Source organism: Pleurodeles waltl, chromosome 5 (assembly GCF_031143425.1).
Source record: "Pleurodeles waltl isolate 20211129_DDA chromosome 5, aPleWal1.hap1.20221129, whole genome shotgun sequence".
NCBI lineage: Eukaryota > Metazoa > Chordata > Amphibia > Caudata > Salamandridae > Pleurodeles > Pleurodeles waltl.
Window position 1 is genome coordinate 1313603155 of NC_090444.1, and position 21631 is coordinate 1313624785.

Genomic DNA, 21631 nt, shown 5'->3' on the forward strand with positions numbered 1-21631 from the left:
TCACTGCTGATCGTGTCCAGTTCACTCTACAACCAGGATATCATCGGTGCTGTATATAGGGAATAGTATAGGGATTAATGTGTGGAAGACATTGTGATGTGAAAGGGTTAATTAGCTTAGCTAGTGTTGACGAGTTAAAATGCCTACAGAAAACCCATGTACCATGCTGAGATAGCAGATATCTTGTGATCCTTGTTCTTGCCATTCCTAATAGACACAAATATATGTGCTGCCAACGTGCTGTGTTTACTGTATCATGCCAAGGCATGTGGATTGTGGGAAACATACCCTTGACGTTGTACTGACCCCGAACAAGCCTTGGAGTAGTTTGAAGGCCCTGGGAGGATGACTGAGTGATACCAGGGAAAGCAAGAGGCGAGTAGGAGTCAAGAGGGTCCTTCCTGGGTTAGCCAAAACACAAACATCATGAGAACCACTGGAGAAGGAAAGGAACATGATGTTGTGTAAGACTGCTTTTAGTGTATAAAAGGATGGGTGTGAATGCCTCGGGCAGCTCACAAAGTCATACAGATCTGCTGTCGCACCATTACCACAGATGGGTCGGAGCGGGCTTCCCAGTGCTAGCTGCTAAAAGTTACGTTATCAAGGGGTGAAGGGCCAGGTTATCCTGCTGTGGCCGGATTTACCGAATTACTATTGATTTACAGCATTGCAAGTGATTTAAGACTGTTTTTTGACTGTTGTTGTGACAGCCTTACGCTATACATATAACCATTTCTGCTACTGTTTAGCCAGCTTTGCCACTTTACTTAATTGTGCTATTGTGTTTAGTAAAGTCATATTGTATCAGCTATGGGTGTGTTGCTCCTAACTGACTGTCCTTAATGATTTGTACCTGATTGATATCGCTTAAGTTGGTTGCCAACAACTGGTCTAATACAACATCCAACAGTTTTTCTTGTAGCTGAACCCACAGAGATTTCAGATCCCACTACAGGGCCAACATAATCGAAATGGGCAAGCAGGATGCATGAGGTCAGTAGGCCAAGAAGCTTCAGAGCCACTCTCATCAGGATCCATAACTGAGGCTGACGCATCAGGATCACAGCTGTTATGTTTTTCAACCATTGAGATGGAGGAAATGCACTGTGTCTAAGATAGCTCCTATAAAGGAAAGCCTCTGAGAAAGAGTCAGGTGTGACTTAAGCTTATTGATTGAAAACCCCAACAATGTCAGGAGGTGCATCATCATCTGAATGTGGTCTACGACTGACTGTGTTGAGCCTGCATTCAACAACCAGTCATCAAGGAAGAGGAAAACTGGTATCCAAAACCTCCCAAGATGGGTGGCGACTACCACCATCACTGTTGAGAACAGCTGAGAGGTGCCAATAAGGTCGAAGGGGAGCACGGCAAACTAAAAATGTTCTTGGTCGACCTTGAACAAACAGTTAACGTCTGTGGGACTGCAGGACAAGACTATGAAAGTAGGCGTCCTGTAAGTCCAAGGCTAGCATCCAATCGCCCAGATCCAGAGCAGACATAACCTGGCAGGTGTTAGCATTCTGAATTGATCTAAAATAGTATGAAAGCCTCCATCCTTCTTTGGCAGGAGGAAATACTGGGAGTAATAACCCACCCCTTTTTCTGACTCCGGCTACTGCTTGATGACCTCTTTGGACAATAGAGCTTGCACCTCTTGAAATAAGATGGATAGGTGCTCTTCTGAAAGACCACCCTGGAAGAAAATGGGGGATCATGTCTGCCATGCAGTGACTGTGTGCTGCTAGGGGTAAAATAAAGATGCATGGAGACTGGTGTTGCAGGTGAGGGGGACTGTGAAGATCGGTGGCTCCTGATGTCCTGCGCACTGTCTGATCGATCCCCGTCCCCGAAAGAGCTGGGGTGACTGCAGCGGGGCAGGAGAACATGCCATTCTTGGTCTAAAGCAACTTTGGGTGCGCCCAAACTGATGAGGAAGTTGTCTGGCGGGGTCAAAAGGCCAAGGAATGCACCATGGCCCGGCTCTCCTTGAAGCTTTTTAAGACAGAATCTTTTTCATCTACAAATAAGCTGGATCCATCAAAGGAATATCCATAAAGGATGCATGGACATCTCCAAAAAAAGCTGTGGACCGTACAGAGTCATGAGGACAGAGCACTACGCTAGAGCCAACTGCTTGCTCAAACAATCTGTCATATCGAAGCCAGCACAAATGATGTATTTGGTTGCAACATGACCATCCTGAACGGTTTGAGCCAGTAAGACCCTAAAGTCTTTAGAAATCGCCGGCAAGACATCGCTGGCCATGTCCCAGAGGGCATGTTTTATCAGCCTCGTAAGAAAACTGTGTTGACCGACTTGAAGGCCAAGCTGCCAGAGGAGAATGTTTGGTTACTGAATCCCTCAATCTTTTTTGACCCTGTGCCTGGGGATGTGGGGGTTGCAGGGAAGAAGTGAAGGAATTGGGGTTCATCCTGCTGGTGGAATCCTGGGACCTCAAGATCTCTGGATCGATGACCCATCCGAAAATCGGGTTAATCTGGGGCCAGTCTGTTGTATCTGGACCCCTGCCTTTTCGCCAGTGGACAAGAGTAAGGCTTGGACCAGGTGCCCATCAGAGTATAAGTTAAGGCTTTGTTGAATGGAAGTAAGAGCTCAGGAAGCAGACCTAGGCTGCAGGACTTCCATAAGAACATTAATTTTAACCTCAATAGAAGGCAACTGTAGGTCGTGTAGCTCAGCAGCACATCAAATTACTACAGTAAAGTAATAATTATCTTCTTTTGGGAGCTCAGTCAAAGAGAACCATTTATTGGGGAAGTGTCAAGCCCATCGGACTAATGTAGGTCAATATATAAACTTCCATCATCATAATGTTGGAGTAAATCATCACCATCAACCCTATTGTCATCAAAGATGTAACCTCTGAGACAGCTCTGCAAAAGTGGCTGTATGTTGTCAAAATCTGAATTACGGCAACTGGGTGCAGTGGAGGGGATCTGGCCTGCAAACTCAGTTTGGGGTCGAGATGGTTCGGGGTCAGGCACCTGAGCCTGCACCTGATCCCCTCCGGCAATGTGAGAATCTGCGTCAGTGAAAGAGGAGCTGCAGCGGATCTCAAAGCTGGAATAGAAGTCCACACCAGAGGCCTTGTGGAACCCAAGGTGGGTTTGAGGGGCCTCCGGTAGTGCGGAGGATAGACCTGCCATCAGTAATCCAACTATATGCCCCTGCAGCTCTAGGGGCCCTAAGGCACACCAGACTGATCTGGAAGAGTGGCAAAAATACACAGCATTGCCTTCCTTCAAGGCTACGCTATGGTGTTGCGGATGGCCTGGGGCACCAAATGCACTCTGGCACAATGGGATCAATTGTGGAACTGGCTCATCAAGAAGGAATTGGGAGTGAAAAAGACTGCCAACCTGACTACTTGCAACTTCTCTTTCGATAGAGTGGAAGGACGGTATTGAGTTGCTTTCTTATGTTTCCTTTTCGACTTGGACATCAACTTACTGCATGATTTTGACACACACAGCCATTGACTCTCTATATAAAATATAGAATCAAATATTCCAGTTCTCAAATTGATAATAGTGAATGACCTGAACTGGATTAAAATATTATTTTCAACACCATTACCCTCCAAACTGCTGCCTGGACTGCTTACACAAAAATTACTTGACTGTACTACCTGGAAATATCTTGTCAGTACAAAAGAGCATATTCATTTTATAAAATATTTGGATATATTTTACCCCCACTAAATTGGAAAAATATTAAGATTAAAGATAGAATCTTACTTACTGTAAACCACCTTGACATTTCAATTTGTACTTAAACTCCTTGTAATGGCCTATCACCACCCTGCACTGTAAAACTTTGCCAAAAATAGTCTGAAGAAATATGTAATTTTATTCACCCATGCAATCCATTCTAATTCATTGAATAGTTTCTTCTCCGCATTATTCCCTACATTTCATATATTTGGATCACGTTTACCTTGCCCAGATCGTGCCAGCATATTTGCCATCATTTTTTCACATCTTAATTTCAAAATCGTAATCATCAGTAACATTATATATAAAAAAATATTATGTCATGCAGGTGCCATTTAAGAAATCAAATGGCGATTGCAAAAATCATACCTCACTAAACTATCTATAAAGTCCACTACTTCATGCCGTAGGGCTTCGAACCGGCTAGGCTTCCGTGATCTCCTTGAATCTTTCAACTCCAACAATGTCTGGTAAAAGTAAAAAAAAAAAAAACACAAGATACAACTTTTCAGAATAGTCCCCTTCTTGGTGTCAAAAGAAAATCAAGTTAAAACACAAAACAACCATTAGCAAAGCTAACAGGACTTTGTTATATGTGAAAGTGTTTCCTCACTGACTGATGAGAGAGAGAGAGAGAGAGAGAGAGAGAGAGAGAGAGAGTGTGTGTGTGTGTGTGTGTGTGTGTGTGTGTGTGTGTGTGTGTGTGTGTGTGTGTGTGTGTGTGTGTGTGTGTGTGTGTTTTTGAGTGAATGTGAGAATTAATCAACAGTTAAGAGAGATTAGTAAGTGCATGGATGGATAAATGAGTGGACAGGTGAAATGGCCTAAGGCTATCTCATGCATTGTACAATTCTATAATTTTAAAATAAGCTACAAAATGGATATCAAAGACAAATAAAACCCCTGACAATGTCAAACCAATTTAAAATATGACAACAGCCCTGACAATGGGTACTATCTTCTAGGAGGATGTGCACAAGCAAAATGGCATCACTCACAGTGAAGCGACCTAACCACTAGCTAAAGCGAGCTAACCTACTGAAACATGCTTTGGTGGGCAGAAGCAAAATGTGAATGCGGATTAAGAGAGCTGACCTAAAGCGTGCGCGTGTGTGCGTGTGTATACACACACACACATGCACAGTACTTTATTTGTGAAAAAATAAATAAATAAAAAAAACATAAGCGCAGGACCATTGTCAGAATGACATGGCAGCTTCCACCACTCATTGACTCCACTAGCTCTGCCAATGACAGAACCATCACAATTAACCACCACACTCATGTAAATGTGGCAATTCAGACTTTAAATATACATTACAAATGACCAATACATACCGCCCAAACTATTCTTGGAAGCTTTGGGTGGCAGGCATTAGTCATTTTATTTAATATTTAATTATTAAACAACTGTTGTTGTGCGCCTCACAAAATTAGACAAACCGTGCCAAAAGGTGGCAGGCTATTAGAACAGCCGGTGGTGACAATAAAGTGCCGGGTTCGAGCACTGGAAACCACCCCTCAAATGAAGTGTAAAGTGAGTAAGGGGGGTGTAAGTAAGTGAGAGCGACTGTGTGTGTATAAGTGTGTCGAGATTTGTACATATTAGTTAAAACAAACATTTAAAAAACGGAAAACTTCTGAAATTCACCAGTTGCAGTTAGCTAACTATAACTCGTGCCCTTGCAATGCAGTGTTTTCATAAATGACCTTTTTTTCAGAAGTCTTCAGTGATGAACTCGAGGATATCATAGAACATGTCATGAGCAATGTAATGTAAAGCAGAGCTTTAAGTGTTCAAATTTGTACCTGCTTAGCTTTTTCTCATAAGTGCCATGTAACTGGCAAGACTTTTGTGTGGAACTGCTTAGATTTCTCTACTTTTCCTAGAGAGTGACTCAAAACAAACTACACTTGCATTCAAAATACATGAGTGCGGAATTTCACACAAAAGCCAAACTTGAGTATTTGTATTAATTATTTTGAGTTAAATAGTCGAAGTTCACGAGAACAGCTTTGCACCTTAAGATGTCCCATGTACATAAGGGAAAGCGTGACTGGGGGAGGATGAGGAGAAACCAAAGATTATACCCTCTATGGCCCAGAAGGGAGTAAGGCACAGAGAAAGCCTGTAAGGAAATGCCTCCTTGGCATGGTTACCCCCTGACTTTTTGCCTTTGCTGATGCTATGTTTTGAATTGAAAGTGTGCTGAGGCCTGCTAACCAGGCCCCAGCACCAGTGTTCTTTCCCTAACCTGTACTTTTATATCCACAATTGGCACACCCTGGCATCCAGGTAAGTCCCTTGTAACTGGTACCAAGGGCCCTGATGCCAGGGGAGGTCTCTAAGGGCTGCAGCATGTCTTATGCCACCCTGGAGACCCCTCACTCAGCACAGACACACTGCTTACCAGCTTGTGTGTGCTAGTGAGAACAAAATGAGTAAGTCGACATGGCACTCCCCTCAGGGTGCCATGCCAGCCTCTCACTGCCTATGCAGTATAGGTAAGACACCCCTCTAGCAGGCCTTACAGCCCTAAGGCAGGGTGCACTATACCATAGGTGAGGGCACCAGTGCATGAGCACTGTGCCCCTACAGTGTCTAAGCCAAACCTTAGACATTGTAAGTGCAGGGTAGCCATAAGAGTATATGGTCTGGGAGTCTGTCAAACACAAACTCCACAGCACCATAATGGCTACACTGAAAACTGGGAAGTTTGGTATCAAACTTCTCAGCACAATAAATGCACACTGATGCCAGTGTACATTTTATTGTGAAACACACCCCAGAGGGCACCTTAGAGGTGCCCCCTGAAACTGTATCCAACCATCTGTGTAGGCTGACTGGTTCCGGCAGCCTGCCACACTAGAGACATGTTGCTGGCCTCATGGGGAGAGTGCCTTTGTCACTCTGAGGCCAGTAACAAAGCCTGCACTGGGTGGAGATGCTAACACCTCCCCCAGGCAGGAGCTGTAACACCTGGCGGTGAGCCTCAAAGGCTCATCCCTTTGTTCCAGCACCGCAGGACACTCCAGCTAGTGGAGTTGCCCGCCCCCTCCGGCCACGGCCCCCACTTTTGGCGGCAAGGCCAGAGAAAATAATGAGAAAAACAAGGAGGAGTCACTGGCCAGTCAGGACAGCCCCTAAGGTGTCCTGAGCTGAAGTGACTTTAACTTTTAGAAATCCTCCGTCTTGCAGATGGAGGATTCCCCCAATAGGATTAGGGATGTGACCCCCTCCCCTTGGGAGGAGGCACAAAGAGGGTGTACCCACCCTCAGGGCTAGTAGCCATTGGCTACTAACCCCCCAGACCTAAACACGCCCTTAAATTTAGTATTTAAGGGCTTCCCTGAACCTAAGAATTTAGATTCCTGAAACTACAAGAAGAAGAGGACTGCTGAGCTGAAAAACCCCTGCAGAGGAAGAACAGAAGACACCAACTGCTTTGGCCCCAGACTCACCGGCCTGTCTCCTGCCTTCCAAAGAAACCTGCTCCAGGGACGCTTTCCACGGGACCAGCGACCTCTGAATCCTCTGAGGACTGCCCTGCTTCGAGAAAGACAAGAAACTCCCGAGGACAGCGGCCCTGCTCCAAAAGAACTGCAACTTTGTTTCAAGTAGCAGATTTAAAGACCCCTGCAACTCCCCGCAAGAAGCATGAGACTTGCAAAACTGCACCCGGCGACCCCGACTCGACTGGTGGAGAACCAACACCTCAGGGAGGACCCTCCGGCGACTCCAAGACTGTGAGTAACCAAAGTTGTCCCCCCTGAGCCCCCACAGCGACGCCTGCAGAGGGAATCCCGAGGCTCCCCCTGACCGCGACTGCCTGAACTCCATTTCCCGACGGCTGGAAAAGACCCTGCACCCGCAGCCCCCAGCACCTAAAGGAACGGAACTCCTGTGCAGGAGTGACCCCCAGGAGGCCCTCTCCCTTGCCCAGGTGGTGGCTACCCCGAGGAGCCCCCCCCTTGCCTGCCTGCATCGCTGAAGAGACCCCTTGGTCTCTCATTGAAAACCCGACGCGTGTTTGCACACTGCACCCGGCCGCCCCCGCGCTGCTGAGGGTGTACTTTTTGTGCTGACTTGTGTCCCCCCCGGTGCCCTACAAAACCCCCCTGGTCTGCCCTCCGAAGACGCGGGTACTTACCTGCTGGCAGACTGGAACCGGGGCACCCCCTTCTCTCCATTGAAGCCTATGTGTTTTGGGCACCTCTTTGACCTTTGCACCTGACCGGCCCTGAGCTGCTGGTGTGATAACTTTGGGGTTGCTCTGAACCCCCAACGGTGGGCTACCTTGGACCAAAAACTGAAACCTGTAAGTGACTTACTTACCTGTTAAAACTAACATTACTTTACCTCCCCCAGGAACTGTGAAAATTGCAGTGTCCACTTTTAAAACAGCTTATTGTGTTTTATGTAAAAAGTATACATGCTAATGAAATGATTCAAAGTTCCTAAAGTACTTACATGCAATACCTTTCAAATGAGATATTACATGTAGAATTTGAACCTGTGGTTCTTAAAATAAACTAAGAAAATATATTTTTCTATAACAAAACCTATTGGCTGGATTTGTCTCTGAGTGTGTGTTCCTCATTTATTGCCTGTGTGTATGTACAACAAATGCTTAACACTACTCCTTTGATAAGCCTACTGCTCGACCACACTACCACAAAATAGAGCATTAGTATTATCTCTTTTTGCCACTATCTTACCTCTAAGGGGAACCCTTGGACTCTGTGCATGCTATTCCTTACTTTGAAATAGCACATACAGAGCCAGCTTCCTACATTGGTGGATCAGCGGTGGGCTACAAGACTTTGCATTTGCTGGACTACTCAGCCAATACCTGATCACACGACAAATTCCAAAAATTGTCATTAGAAATTGATTTTTGCAATTTGAAATTTTTCTAAATTCTTTAAAGTCCTGCTATGGCCTTGTGTTAGTCCCTGTTAGCATTTCTTTTAGAGTTTAAAAGTTTGGTAAAAGTTTGAATTAGATTCTAGGACCAGTTTTAGTTTCTTAAAAAGTTTTCCAACTTTTAGAAGCATAATGTCTAGTACAGATATGAATGTGGTGGAACTCGACACCACACCTTACCTCCATCTTAAGATGAGGGAGCTAAGGTCACTCTGTAAAATAAAGAAAATAACAATTGGCTCCAGACCTTCCAAACTACAGCTCCAGGAGCTGTTGGCAGAGTTTGAAAGAGCCAACCCCTCTGTGGATGGCAACACAGAGGATGAGGATAGTGACTTGGAGGAAGATTCCCCCCTACCAGTCCTATCTAGGGAGGACAGGGCCTCTCAAGCCCTGACTCCACAAATAATAGTCAGAGATGCTGGTTCCCTCACAGGAGGGACCAACCTCTCTGAAATCACTGAGGATAACTCCAGTGAAGAGGACATCCAGTTAGCCAGGATGGCCAAAAGATTGGCTTTGGAAAGACAGATCCTAGCCATAGAAAGGGAAAGACAAGAGATGGGCCTAGGACCCATCAATGGTGGCAGCAACATAAATAGGGTCAGAGATTCTCCTGACATGTTGAAAATCCCTAAAGGGATTGTAACTAAATATGAAGATGGTGATGACATCACCAAATGGTTCTCAGCTTTTGAGAGGGCTTGTGTAACCAGAAAAGTGAACAAATCTCACTGGGGTGCTCTCCTTTGGGAAATGTTCACAGGAAAGTGTAGGGATAGACTCCTCACACTCTCTGGAAAAGATGCAGAATCTTATGACCTCATGAAGGGTACCCTGATTGAGGGCTTTGGATTCTCCACTGAGGAGTATAGGATTAGATTCAGGGGGGCTCAAAAATCCTCGAGCCAGACCTGGGTTGACTTTGTAGACTACTCAGTAAAAACACTAGATGGTTGGATTCAAGGCAGTGGTGTAAGTAATTATGATGGGCTGTACAATTTATTTGTGAAAGAACACCAGTTAAGTAATTGTTTCAATGACAAACTGCATCAGCATCTGGTAGACCTAGGACCAATTTCTCCCCAAGAATTGGGAAAGAAGGCGGACCATTGGGTCAAGACTAGGGTGTCCAAAACTTCCACAGGGGGTGACCAAAAGAAAGGGGTCACAAAACCTCCCCAGGGGAAAGGTGGTGAGACAGCCAAAAACAAAAATAGTAAAGAGTCTTCTACAGGCCCCCAAAAACCTGCACAGGAGGGTGGGCCCAGAGCCTCTTCACAAAACAATTCTGGGTACAAGGGTAAAAACTTTGATCCCAAAAAGGCCTGGTGTCGTAGCTGTAGTCAGTCTGGACACCAAACTGGAGACAAGGCCTGTCCCAAGAAAGATACCACTTCTAACTCCAATCCAGCTAAAACTGGAATGGCCAGTCTCCAAGTGGGATCAACAGTGTGCCCAGAGCAAATCAGGTGTCACACTGAAGCTGCATTAGTCTCTGAGGGTGGGGTGGATTTAGCCACACTGGCTGCCTGACCCCCTAACATGCAAAAATACAGGCAGCAGCTCTTAATTAATGGGACAAGTGTAGAGGGCCTGAGGGATACAGGTGCCAGTGTCACTATGGTGACAGAGAAACTGGTTTCCCCTGGCCAATACCTGGCTGGACAAACTTATCCAGTCACCAACGCTGACAATCAGACTAAAGTACATCCCATGGCTATGGTAACTTTAGAGTGGGGAGGGGTCAATGGCCTGAAACAGGTGGTGGTCTCCTCAAATATCCCAGTAGACTGTTTGCTTGGAAATGACCTGGAGTCCTCAGCATGGGCTGAGGTAGAACTGAAAACCCATGCAGCCATGCTGGGTATCCTTGAACTGGTGTGTGTCAAGACAAGGGCACAGTGCAAGGCACAGGGTGAAAAAGTAGAGCTGGAGTCTGGAAGAAAGGCCCAGCCTACCAAGAGAAAAGGAAAGTCAGCTGGGAAACCAGCTGCAACACAAGAAGAAAAAGAGAACCTCTCTTCTCAGGAAGAAGTTCTGCCCTCCGAGGGAACTGAGCCTATGGAGCTGGAACCTTATCAGGTTGAGCTCTTAGGCCCAGGGGGACCCTCAAGGGAAGAGTTGTGTAAGGGACAAGAAACCTGTCCCTCTCTTGAAGGCCTTAGGTAGCAAGCTGCTGAAGAGTCCAAAGGCAAGAAAAATGGAACACATAGGGTCTATTGGGAAGATGGACTCCTGTACACTGAGGCAAGAGATCCCAAACCTGGTGCCACTAGGAGAGTGGTAGTGCCTCAGAGTTTCAGAGAGTTTATTCTGACCTTAGCCCATGATATTCCCCTTGCTGGGCATTTGGGACAAACCAAGACGTGGGAGAGGTTAGTCAACCACTTCTACTGGCCCAATATGTCTCAGAAGGTTAAGGAGTTTTGCCTCTCCTGTCCCACCTGTCAAGCCAGTGGTAAGACAGGTGGGCATCCAAAGGCCCCCCTCATTCCACTTCCAGTGGTGGGGGTCCCCTTTGAAAGAGTGGGTGTGGACATAGTGGGTCCACTGGAACCTCCCACAGCCTCAGGAAATATGTACATCCTAGTAGTAGTGGATCATGCTACTAGGTATCCTGAAGCTATTCCCCTTAGGTCGACTACTGCCCCTGCAGTAGCCAAGGCTCTCATTGGTATCTTTACCAGAGTGGGTTTCCCTAAGGAGGTGGTGTCCGACAGAGGTACCAACTTCATGTCGGCATACCTAAAACACATGTGGAATGAGTGTGGAGTGACTTATAAATTCACTACACCATATCATCCACAAACTAATGGCCTTGTTGAGAGATTCAACAAGACATTAAAGGGCATGATCATGGGGCGCCCAGAGAAACTCAAAAGGAGATGGGATGTCCTCCTGCCATGTCTGCTTTTCGCTTACAGAGAGGTGCCTCAGAAGGGAGTAGGGTTCTCACCCTTTGAACTTCTGTTTGGCCACCCTGTAAGGGGACCACTTGCTCTTGTTAAAGAAGGCTGGGAGAGACCTCTTCATGAGCCTAAACAAGACATAGTGGACTATGTACTTGGCCTTCGCTCAAGAATGGCAGAGTACATGGAAAAGGCAAGTAAAAACCTTGAGGCCAGCCAACAGATCCAGAAGTTTTGGTATGACCAAAAGGCTGCAATGGTTGAGTTCCAACCAGGGCAGAAAGTTTGGGTTTTGGAGCCTGTGGCTCCCAGGGCACTTCAGGACAGATGGAGTGGCCCTTACCCAATCCTGGAAAAGAAGAGTCAGGTCACCTACCTGGTGGACCTAGGCACAAGCAGGAGCCCCAAGACGGTGATCCATGTAAATCGCCTAAAACTCTTCCATGATATGGCTGATGTAAATCTGTTGATGGTAACAGATGAGGACCAGGAAGCTGAGAGTGAGCCTCTCCCTGATCTCCTCTCATCAGACCCTAAAGATGGCTCAGTGGATGGAGTGATCTATTCAGACACCCTCTCTGGCCAACAGCAATCTGACTGTAGGAAGGTCCTGCAGCAGTTTGCTGAGCTCTTTTCCCTAACCCCTGGTCAGACACACCTGTGTACCCATGATGTGGACACAGGAGACAACATGCCTGTCAAAAACAAAATATTCAGACAGTCTGATCAAGTTAAGGAAAGCATCAAGGTGGAAGTCCACAAGATGCTGGAATTGGGAGTAATTGAGCACTCTGACAGCCCCTGGGCTAGCCCAGTGGTCTTAGTCCCCAAACCTCACACCAAAGATGGAAAGAGAGAAATGAGGTTTTGTGTGGACTACAGAGGTCTTAATTCTGTCACCAAGACAGATGCCCATCCCATTCCTAGAGCTGATGAGCTGATTGATAAATTAGGTGCTGCCAAATTCTTAAGTACCTTTGACTTAACTGCAGGGTACTGGCAAATCAAAATGGCACCTGGAGCAAAAGAGAAAACAGCATTCTCCACACCTGATGGGCATTATCAGTTCACTGTTATGCCCTTCGGTTTAAAGAATGCCCCTGCCACCTTCCAAATGTTGGTGAATCAAGTCCTTGCTGGGTTGGAATCCTTTAGTGCAGCTTATCTTGATGATATTGCTGTCTTTAGCTCCACCTGGCAGGATCACCTGGTCCACCTGAAGAAGGTTTTGAAGGCTCTGCAATCTGCAGGCCTCTCTATCAAGGCATCCAAATGCCAGATAGGGCAGGGAACTGTGGTTTACTTGGGACACCTTGTAGGTGGAGGCCAAGTTCAGCCACTCCAACCCAAGATCCAGACTATTCTGGACTGGGTAGCTCCAAAAACCCAGACTCAAGTCAGGGCATTCCTTGGCTTGACTGGGTACTATAGGAGGTTTGTGAAGGGATATGGATCCATTGTGACAGCCCTCACAGAACTCACCTCCAAGAAAATGCCCAAGAAAGTAAACTGGACTGTAGAATGCCAACAGGCCTTTGACACCCTGAAACAAGCTATGTGCACAGCACCAGTTCTAAAAGCTCCAGATTACTCCAAGCAATTCATTGTGCAAACAGATGCCTCTGAACATGGGATAGGGGCAGTTTTGTCCCAAACAAATGATGATGGCCTTGACCAGCCTGTTGCTTTCATTAGCAGGAGGTTACTCCCCAGGGAGCAGCGTTGGAGTGCCATTGAGAGGGAGGCCTTTGCTGTGGTTTGGTCCCTGAAAAAGCTGAGACCATACCTCTTTGGTACTCACTTTGTAGTTCAAACCGACCACAGACCTCTCAGATGGCTGATGCAAATGAAAGGTGAAAATCCAAAACTGTTGAGGTGGTCCATCTCCCTACAGGGAATGGACTTTATAGTGGAACACAGACCTGGGACTGCCCATGCCAATGCAGATGGCCTTTCCAGGTTCTTCCACTTAGAAAATGAAGACTCTCTTGGGAAAGGTTAGTCTCATCCTCTTTCGTTTGGGGGGGGGGGGGGGGGGGGGGGGGGGGTTGTGTAAGGAAATGCCTCCTTGGCATGGTTACCCCCTGACTTTTTGCCTTTGCTGATGCTATGTTTTGAATTGAAAGTGTGCTGAGGCCTGCTAACCAGGCCCCAGCACCAGTGTTCTTTCCCTAACCTGTACTTTTGTATCCACAATTGGCACACCCTGGCATCCAGGTAAGTCCCTTGTACCTGGTACCTCTGGTACCAAGGGCCCTGATGCCAGGGGAGGTCTCTAAGGGCTGCAGCATGTCTTATGCCACCCTGAAGACCCCTCACTCAGCACAGACACACTGCTTACCAGCTTGTGTGTGCTAGTGAGAACAAAATGAGTAAGTCGACATGGCACTCCCCTCAGGGTGCCATGCCAGCCTCTCACTGCCTATGCAGTATAGGTAAGACACCCCTCTAGCAGGCCTTACAGCCCTAAGGCAGGGTGCACTATACCATAGGTGAGGGCACCAGTGCATGAGCACTGTGCCCCTACAGTGTCTAAGCCAAACCTTAGACATTGTAAGTGCAGGGTAGCCATAAGAGTATATGGTCTGGGAGTCTGTCAAACACGAACTCCACAGCACCATAATGGCTACACTGAAAACTGGGAAGTTTGGTATCAAACTTCTCAGCACAATAAATGCACACTGATGCCAGTGTACATTTTATTGTGAAACACACCCCAGAGGGCACCTTAGAGGTACCCCCTGAAACTGTATCCAACCATCTGTGTAGGCTGACTGGTTCCGGCAGCCTGCCACACTAGAGACATGTTGCTGGCCTCATGGGGAGAGTGCCTTTGTCACTCTGAGGCCAGTAACAAAGCCTGCACTGGGTGGAGATGCTAACACCTCCCCCAGGCAGGAGCTGTAACACCTGGCGGTGAGCCTCAAAGGCTCACCCCTTTGTTCCAGCACCGCAGGACACTCCAGCTAGTGGAGTTGCCCGCCCCCTCCGGCCACGGCCCCCACTTTTGGCGGCAAGGCCGGAGAAAATAATGAGAAAAACAAGGAGGAGTCACTGGCCAGTCAGGACAGCCCCTAAGGTGTCCTGAGCTGAAGTGACTTTAACTTTTAGAAATCCTCCGTCTTGCAGATGGAGGATTCCCCCAATAGGATTAGGGATGTGACCCCCTCCCCTTGGGAGGAGGCACAAAGAGGGTGTACCCACCCTCAGGGCTAGTAGCCATTGGCTACTAACCCCCCAGACCTAAACACGCCCTTAAATTTAGTATTTAAGGGCTTCCCTGAACCTAAGAATTTAGATTCCTGAAACTACAAGAAGAAGGGGACTGCTGAGCTGAAAAACCCCTGCAGAGGAAGAACAGAAGACACAAACTGCTTTGGCCCCAGACTCACCGGCCTGTTTCCTGCCTTCCAAAGAAACCTGCTCCAGCAACGCTTTCCAAGGGACCAGCGACCTCTGAATCCTCTGAGGACTGCTCTGCTTCGAGAAAGACAAGAAACTCCCGAGGACAGCGGCCCTGCTCCAAAAGAACTGCAACTTTGTTTCAAGTAGCAGATTTAAAGACTCCTGCAACTCCCCGCAAGAAGCGTGAGACTTGCAACACTGCACCCGGCGACCCCGACTCGACTGGTGGAGAACCAACACCTCAGGGAGGACTCTCCGGCGACTCCAAGACTGTGAGTAACCAAAGTTGTCCCCCCTGAACCCCCACAGCGACGCCTGCAGAGGGAATCCCGAGGCTCCCCCTGACCGCGACTGCCTGAACTCCATTTCCCGACGGCTGGAAAAGACCCTGCACCCGCAGCCCCCAGCACCTAAAGGAACGGAACTCCTGTGCAGGAGTGACCCCCAGGAGGCCCTCTCCCTTGCCCAGGTGGTGGCTACCCCGAGGAGCCCCCCCCTTGCCTGCCTGCATCGCTGAAGAGACCCCTTGGTCTCTCATTGAAAACCATTGAAAACCCGACGCGTGTTTGCACACTGCACCCGGCCGCCCCCGCGCTGCTGAGGGTGTACTTTTTGTGCTGACTTGTGTCCCCCCCGGTGCCCTACAAAACCCCCCTGGTCTGCCCTCCGAAGACATGGGTACTTACCTGCTGGCAGACTGGAACCGGGGCACCCCCTTCTCTCCATTGATGCCTATGTGTTTTGGGCACCTCTTTGACCTTTGCACCTGACCGGCCCTGAGCTGCTGGTGTGATAACTTTGGGGTTGCTCTGAACCCCCAACGGTGTGCTACCTTGGACCAAAAACTGAAACCTGTAAGTGACTTACTTACCTGTTAAAACTAACATTACTTTACCTCCCCCAGGAACTGTGAAAATTGCACTGTGTCCACTTTTAAAACAGCTTATTGTGTTTTATGTAAAAAGTATACATGCTAATGAAATGATTCAAAGTTCCTAAAGTACTTACCTGCAATACCTTTCAAATGAGATATTACATGTAGAATTTGAACCTGTGGTTCTTAAAATAAACTAAGAAAAGATATTTTTCTATAACAAAACCTATTGGCTGGATTTGTCTCTGAGTGTGTGTTCCTCATTTATTGCCTGTGTGTATGTACAACAAATGCTTAACACTACTCCTTTGATAAGCCTACTGCTCGACCACACTACCACAAAATAGAGCATTAGTATTATCTCTTTTTGCCACTATCTTACCTCTAAGGGGAACCCTTGGACTCTGTGCATGCTATTCCTTACTTTGAAATAGCACATACAGAGCCAACTTCCTACAAAGCCCAAAAGGTTGACAGTGGAGAGTAAACCTTGAGGAGGCGGCAATGGCACAATCATACCCCCAAAGAATGTCAGTCTCAGGTGGGGGAGACCCCAGACGTTGTGCAGTGGACACACTCAGGGAGAACAAGACCACAAAGATTATATAACACTGAGATCACAGAGGAGAAAGGCCAATCTGAAACCCGCAACATCTAGCTAAAAAAGCAGGACTCGCAGAGATCGAGGCACACATAATTAGTCAAACAGCCACAGCACCTGTGACCTGAAAAGGAACTCAGAGAGAGGGAACAACACTGAGTAAGGGAGGGACCCAGAGATGGGGCAGCTCAATCTTGTTACCAGCTGGGTGCTAAAACTGTAAGACGAGGTCTAGAAAAAGTGGGGTGGTTCAATCAACGCGAGGCAGAGGTCTGTCTCTGGACTTTAGCAACCATTGGGAAGAAACGCCTGATACGTTTTGTTTCTTTTCCATGTTTGCTCCAGTTCCTGCTAAACTGGTCTTTAAATTTTGTCTTTTTAAAAAAAAAAAATCTTTGTATTGAGTTTTATGTAATTATATCCAAACAGTAGTAACGTGCTATACATAGGCACATTTCCAATCAACATTTATAGATTAAAGTAAAATATAGATGTTTTCATGCAGACTCTTACTGAACTCAACTGTTATCTGTAATTATATTGTATACTTGGGACAAAATAGGCTATGCATGGCCCACATGTTTCCTCTGTTCATGAGAGTAGCCTCGTGCTAGGCAGACTGCCTTTTCTATGACAGAAAACGGATTTAGACCTTGTCACCATTCACTTGTTAGTGGAGCTACAAGGGTTATCCAGTGTTTGGTAATGTCACGCTCTGATAACAAAAATCTTAACCCAATTAATATCCTGGTACATTTCTCGCATCCTTCTTTCCTATGCCCAAGAGAACCAGCTTTGAAAACAAACTGATGGGCATCTGCAATACTTGTCAGCGTTTTGGCAATCCTATTCCAGTATTTGTGGATTTTCCAGCAAGACCGTGTTAAATACAGAAATCAAGAGGGAAGACTTTAAAAAAAAAAAAAAAACTGGATGGAAAGTTATACAGGCCCAGCATTTTACCACCATTAATAGATTAGATTTTAGGGCACCAGAGAGCTCCTCTTCTGTTAGTGGTTGTTTTAATTCTGCACGCTCCACATCAGTAAATTGTGCGGTCTCGAAATCGGCTAGCATTTCAAGTCGTAGCTGTCTATTTGTTGACGCTGTTCTCTATAGATTTTCATAGTAATTTTCAAAGACTTGAGGTATGGGTCGTAGTTCTACTCCAGTTACCTTCATCATTTATCTCAGATACTGCATTGAATTAATTTTGTTTTCTAGCTAGACAATGAAATAGTTTCCCCGCTTTGTCCCCCACACTCCTATGTACGATTCTGAGATGCAAGCCATGTCACTAGCCATCTTATAGTGTAACTACATGTCAGTGTGTATTTATGTTTTTTGCTTTGAATTCCTTTGGCATTAGCTGAGTTTAATGCTGCTTTGGGTGGTCACCCATTTGTATGCAGCCTTAAAAAAGGTTAAGTCTCATCATTTTTTAAAACTTGTTTTTACTGGCATTTCCACAGTCCTGGCAATACAGTTCAACATCTCATCTAATCATTACACACGTAAAAGTCATTGATTACATAAATGTACTTCGCATCTTTGAGAGGGCCTACGATGTATGCGTTAGGTAAAGCGCCTCACATTCCGCCATATCAAATCCCACCCACATAGGTCCCGTTATGAGATGCTGTACCATGGCGTATGAATAAGTGTCATAGCAAAGGCTGCCTCGTACTACAACATCCTCTGTCATGACCATCTTGAGAACGAGCAATCATTTGTGGCTAGCAAAATTATTGTTCAAAATTCAACAAAATTAAACTGCATAACTTCATCAACTGTAAACATGGCTGATCTAGAAATCTCTTTCAGTCAGGTTGTGGGTGTAGCAGTGTGAACGTCCCTAGGGGCAGTATCTCTGTATCGAAGTTTGGCAGGGCAATGCAGGGGGAAGCAATCTCATGCCGCTCTTTAGGCGATGCTGTGTATCATTCATGTCTGGTTTCCTCTTACGTCTACGCCATGGTGCTGGGGGAGCGAGGAAGTGGGGGAGGAAGAAGAGCACCCCGACCCCACCTGTGACCTCTTACCTAATCCGCTGGCTCTTCTGTCCCGTCCCGAGAGCCCGCCACATCCTGACCCGACTCCCCAGAGGTCTGTGTGGATGCCTTGGAGCTTTGAGTCTCCAACATGTCACCCCATGTTTCTATGTCTCGCTAGACGTGGTCATCAGTGCAGACCATCCGCAGTTGTCTTTCTCCCGCAATCTCCCATTCCCTGAGTTCGGCCCCCCATTTCTACAACAGGGGGAAGGGGGTTTGTTTGAGCCCAGTGTATCGCAATGCAGCGTTTGGCCAACACCAACCCCAGCAACGCAAAGCAATACTGCAGTTTTTTCCCCTGTTGTAGGAGGGAGAGGATTCCTAATAAGAATGTTTGGGGGGGTGGGTCAATGCGCACTGCTGAGACTGCTTTCAGATCGTCAATGATAGTGCCCCAGAACTCTCTCAGCTGGGGGTCAGTGCATGCCTACAACGTGGACAACCTGGTGCATGGGCAGGATAAATCCTATGCAGTCTCTGGGGTGTGAGGTAGGTGCGATGTAGGTTAAGAAATTGGGTTAACGTAAAACGTGCATAACTAGCCACCTCCTTTACTTGTGCAAACGGCCTCTTCCACTCCACATCGCTGCGAGAGGGTCAATCTCCGGCTCACATCTACGTCGCACTACTGTCACATCTACTCTGAGGGCTTTGTAGATCCGAGATGTCAAACCACAAGTGACCCCAGGGGCTAGGAAGGTCTGTAGAGTGTGTGCGACTCTTCTGGTTCTTCAGGGAAGTTCTGACCCAGGGGTAAGTGAAAAAAGTCACACACTTCATTGAATGTAAGGAATGTCCCCTGGTGGAATATGTCACCCGCTATTAGACGGCCCCCCCTCATACCATTTTGTTAGGTCCATGACCCTTTGCACCAGTCTGATGCCCGGTAACCATTGCAAGGGCAGCAGTCTAACGTATGGGGAACGTCTGAGTACAATGGTGACTGTGCGCTCCCAGACCTATGCCATCTGGCGGACCAGGTATGGAGTCCCTTCCGCGACTCCCCGTCCCCTCATCAAGTATCCGGGAAGATCAGGCCCTCCTGTCCAGTCACCTAGGAGCTCCTTTTCAGCAGTCCCTTCATCTGTACACCACTGCACAGCATATTGTAATGTGCCAGCATAATAATAGTACTGCAGATCAAGGCCACCCAGTCCCTCCAGCTCGGTATCCAATTTTAGCACCTCAAGCTTAACTCTACTCTCCCTCCCTCCCTCTCTCCCTCCCTCCCCCATCAGAGAGATCAAGAGCTGGTCAATTTCTTTAAAAAGTGACTCAAAGAATAATATATAGCGAGTTCTGTAGGACATAAAGGCAGCGGGGGAGATAATCATTCTACAGAGGGCCGCTCTACCCATAACAGAGCCAGAGTTTTTTTTCTCCAAAACTCTGTAGATTTTTTTCCAAGTTCTGTAAAATGGCTCCCATATTTAGGTTATAGTGATCCAGATCCGAGTGAGCTATTTGAATGCCCGAGTAGTGGAAATGGTCGCATTTCTAAGTAAGCGGTGTCTGGGGGAGATCCTCCATGGCCTGACCCACTAAATTAGCTATCGGGAAGAGTAGTGTTTTGCTCTGGTTAATATGCAGGGCTGACATGTCTCCAAATTCTCTCCGCGCCTCTAAAAGTGTGGGCACTGAGCACTCAGGATTCGACAAATAGATCAGAGCATCATTTGCGTATAAGGAGACATATTTATAGCCCCTCCCACCGAGATCCCCCACTCCACTATGTCCCTCTGCATCTTTTTCGGCAAGGGTTCCATTGTGAGTGCAAACAAGAGAGGGGACAGCGGACAACCCTGTTTAGTCCCCCTCTCTATATCAAAGGTGGCTGAGACCACCACACCTTTGCAAACTCGCTCAACCAGGTGTGTATAGGAGACAAACCCAGGCGAGATACTCGGGGGCTCACCCCCATTTCCTCCATAACCGTCCACTTGTACTCCCACTCAACAGTATAAAACGCTTTAATATCGAGCCCTGCCACAGCTGCCTGGATTGCTATATTAAATTAATATATGTACCCCTGACCGGGAGGAAACCACACCGGTTTTTGTGTACCAAATGTGATTTATCCCTTTTTAATCTAATATTGAGCACCTTAGCCAATATCTTAGTGTCCACACACAGCATAGACAGGTGTCTATATGCACCAGGGTACTCTTTGTCCCTACCAGGCTTGTGAAGCATGATAATCTGAGCCTTACGCATTGAAGCAGAACATGCCCAATCTCTTAGACTATTGGAGGGTTGCAAGTAATTTGGGTAACAACTGGGCACCGTAGGTCTGGTAATACTCGACCGGTGACCCGTCAGGGTCTGAGCTTTTTGATGCATCATTTCTCCAACCGCTTCCTTGAGTTCCTCCAACTGGAGGTCTTCCTCCATCCCATTCCACCGTGCATCCATGAGGCAGGGGAGCTCCAGGTCAGTCAGGTAATTTCTAATCTCTACCATAGATGTGTGTTGTAGCCTGGTATGTACAGATGTCAGATGTTCCCGCAAAAGTCTATTTATACTTTCTTGTGTTGTCGCTCTTGTGCCATCTATTCTCTTTAGGGACAATAGGAGCAGGGGCGGTCTCTCTCGTCGCAGCAGCAAGGCCAACCATCGCCCCAGGCGGTCGCCCTCCCTGTGTAGTCGCTGCCTGTATTTTCTTGAAGTCAGTCTATCAAGTCTATCCCATAAATCCGCCATGAGGCGGCTTGCCTGTAACTCTGTCTCTCTGGTTTCGTCAGTTCCCTGCCTTCAACGTCTTTCGGAAATCCCACAAAGTGGAGATTACATCTCCAAGACCTTCCCTCCGCTCGCCACTCCAGTATTTGTTTTTGCAGAGAAGGCCGTGAGTGCAGTTTTTAGAGCAGCCACCTCGCCCTGCAACGTAGTGACAATGTCTTATCATTACCATCTCCATATCCTTAATATCCGCGACAATGGTCAAGCCACATGCCTACTCTCCTCATTCCCCCACCTGAATCCAACATTCTGGGCCTCTAGCTCTATCCTGCATTGTTCGCTGGTTGGAGTCTCACCTTGGTGTGGGTCACTGCGTAGCAGTGACCATCTACGTGCATCTATTTATCTGGCTGGGTTTGCAGCAGTGCACAATAATGGC

At 47.1% G+C, this 21631-nt stretch overlaps 1 protein-coding gene across 3 annotated transcripts in view; it reads right to left on the reverse strand.

The window, feature by feature from the left end:
• The window catches only part of ORC3 (origin recognition complex subunit 3), a 342442-nt gene that overhangs the window by 23549 nt on the left and 297262 nt on the right, over positions 1–21631 (reverse strand). For all 3 annotated transcript variants that reach the window (XM_069235555.1, XM_069235556.1, XM_069235557.1), the window contains one exon: positions 4110–4207. In XM_069235555.1, the coding sequence (XP_069091656.1) occupies positions 4110–4207 (98 nt within the window). The remainder of the gene's footprint in view (positions 1–4109; positions 4208–21631) is intronic.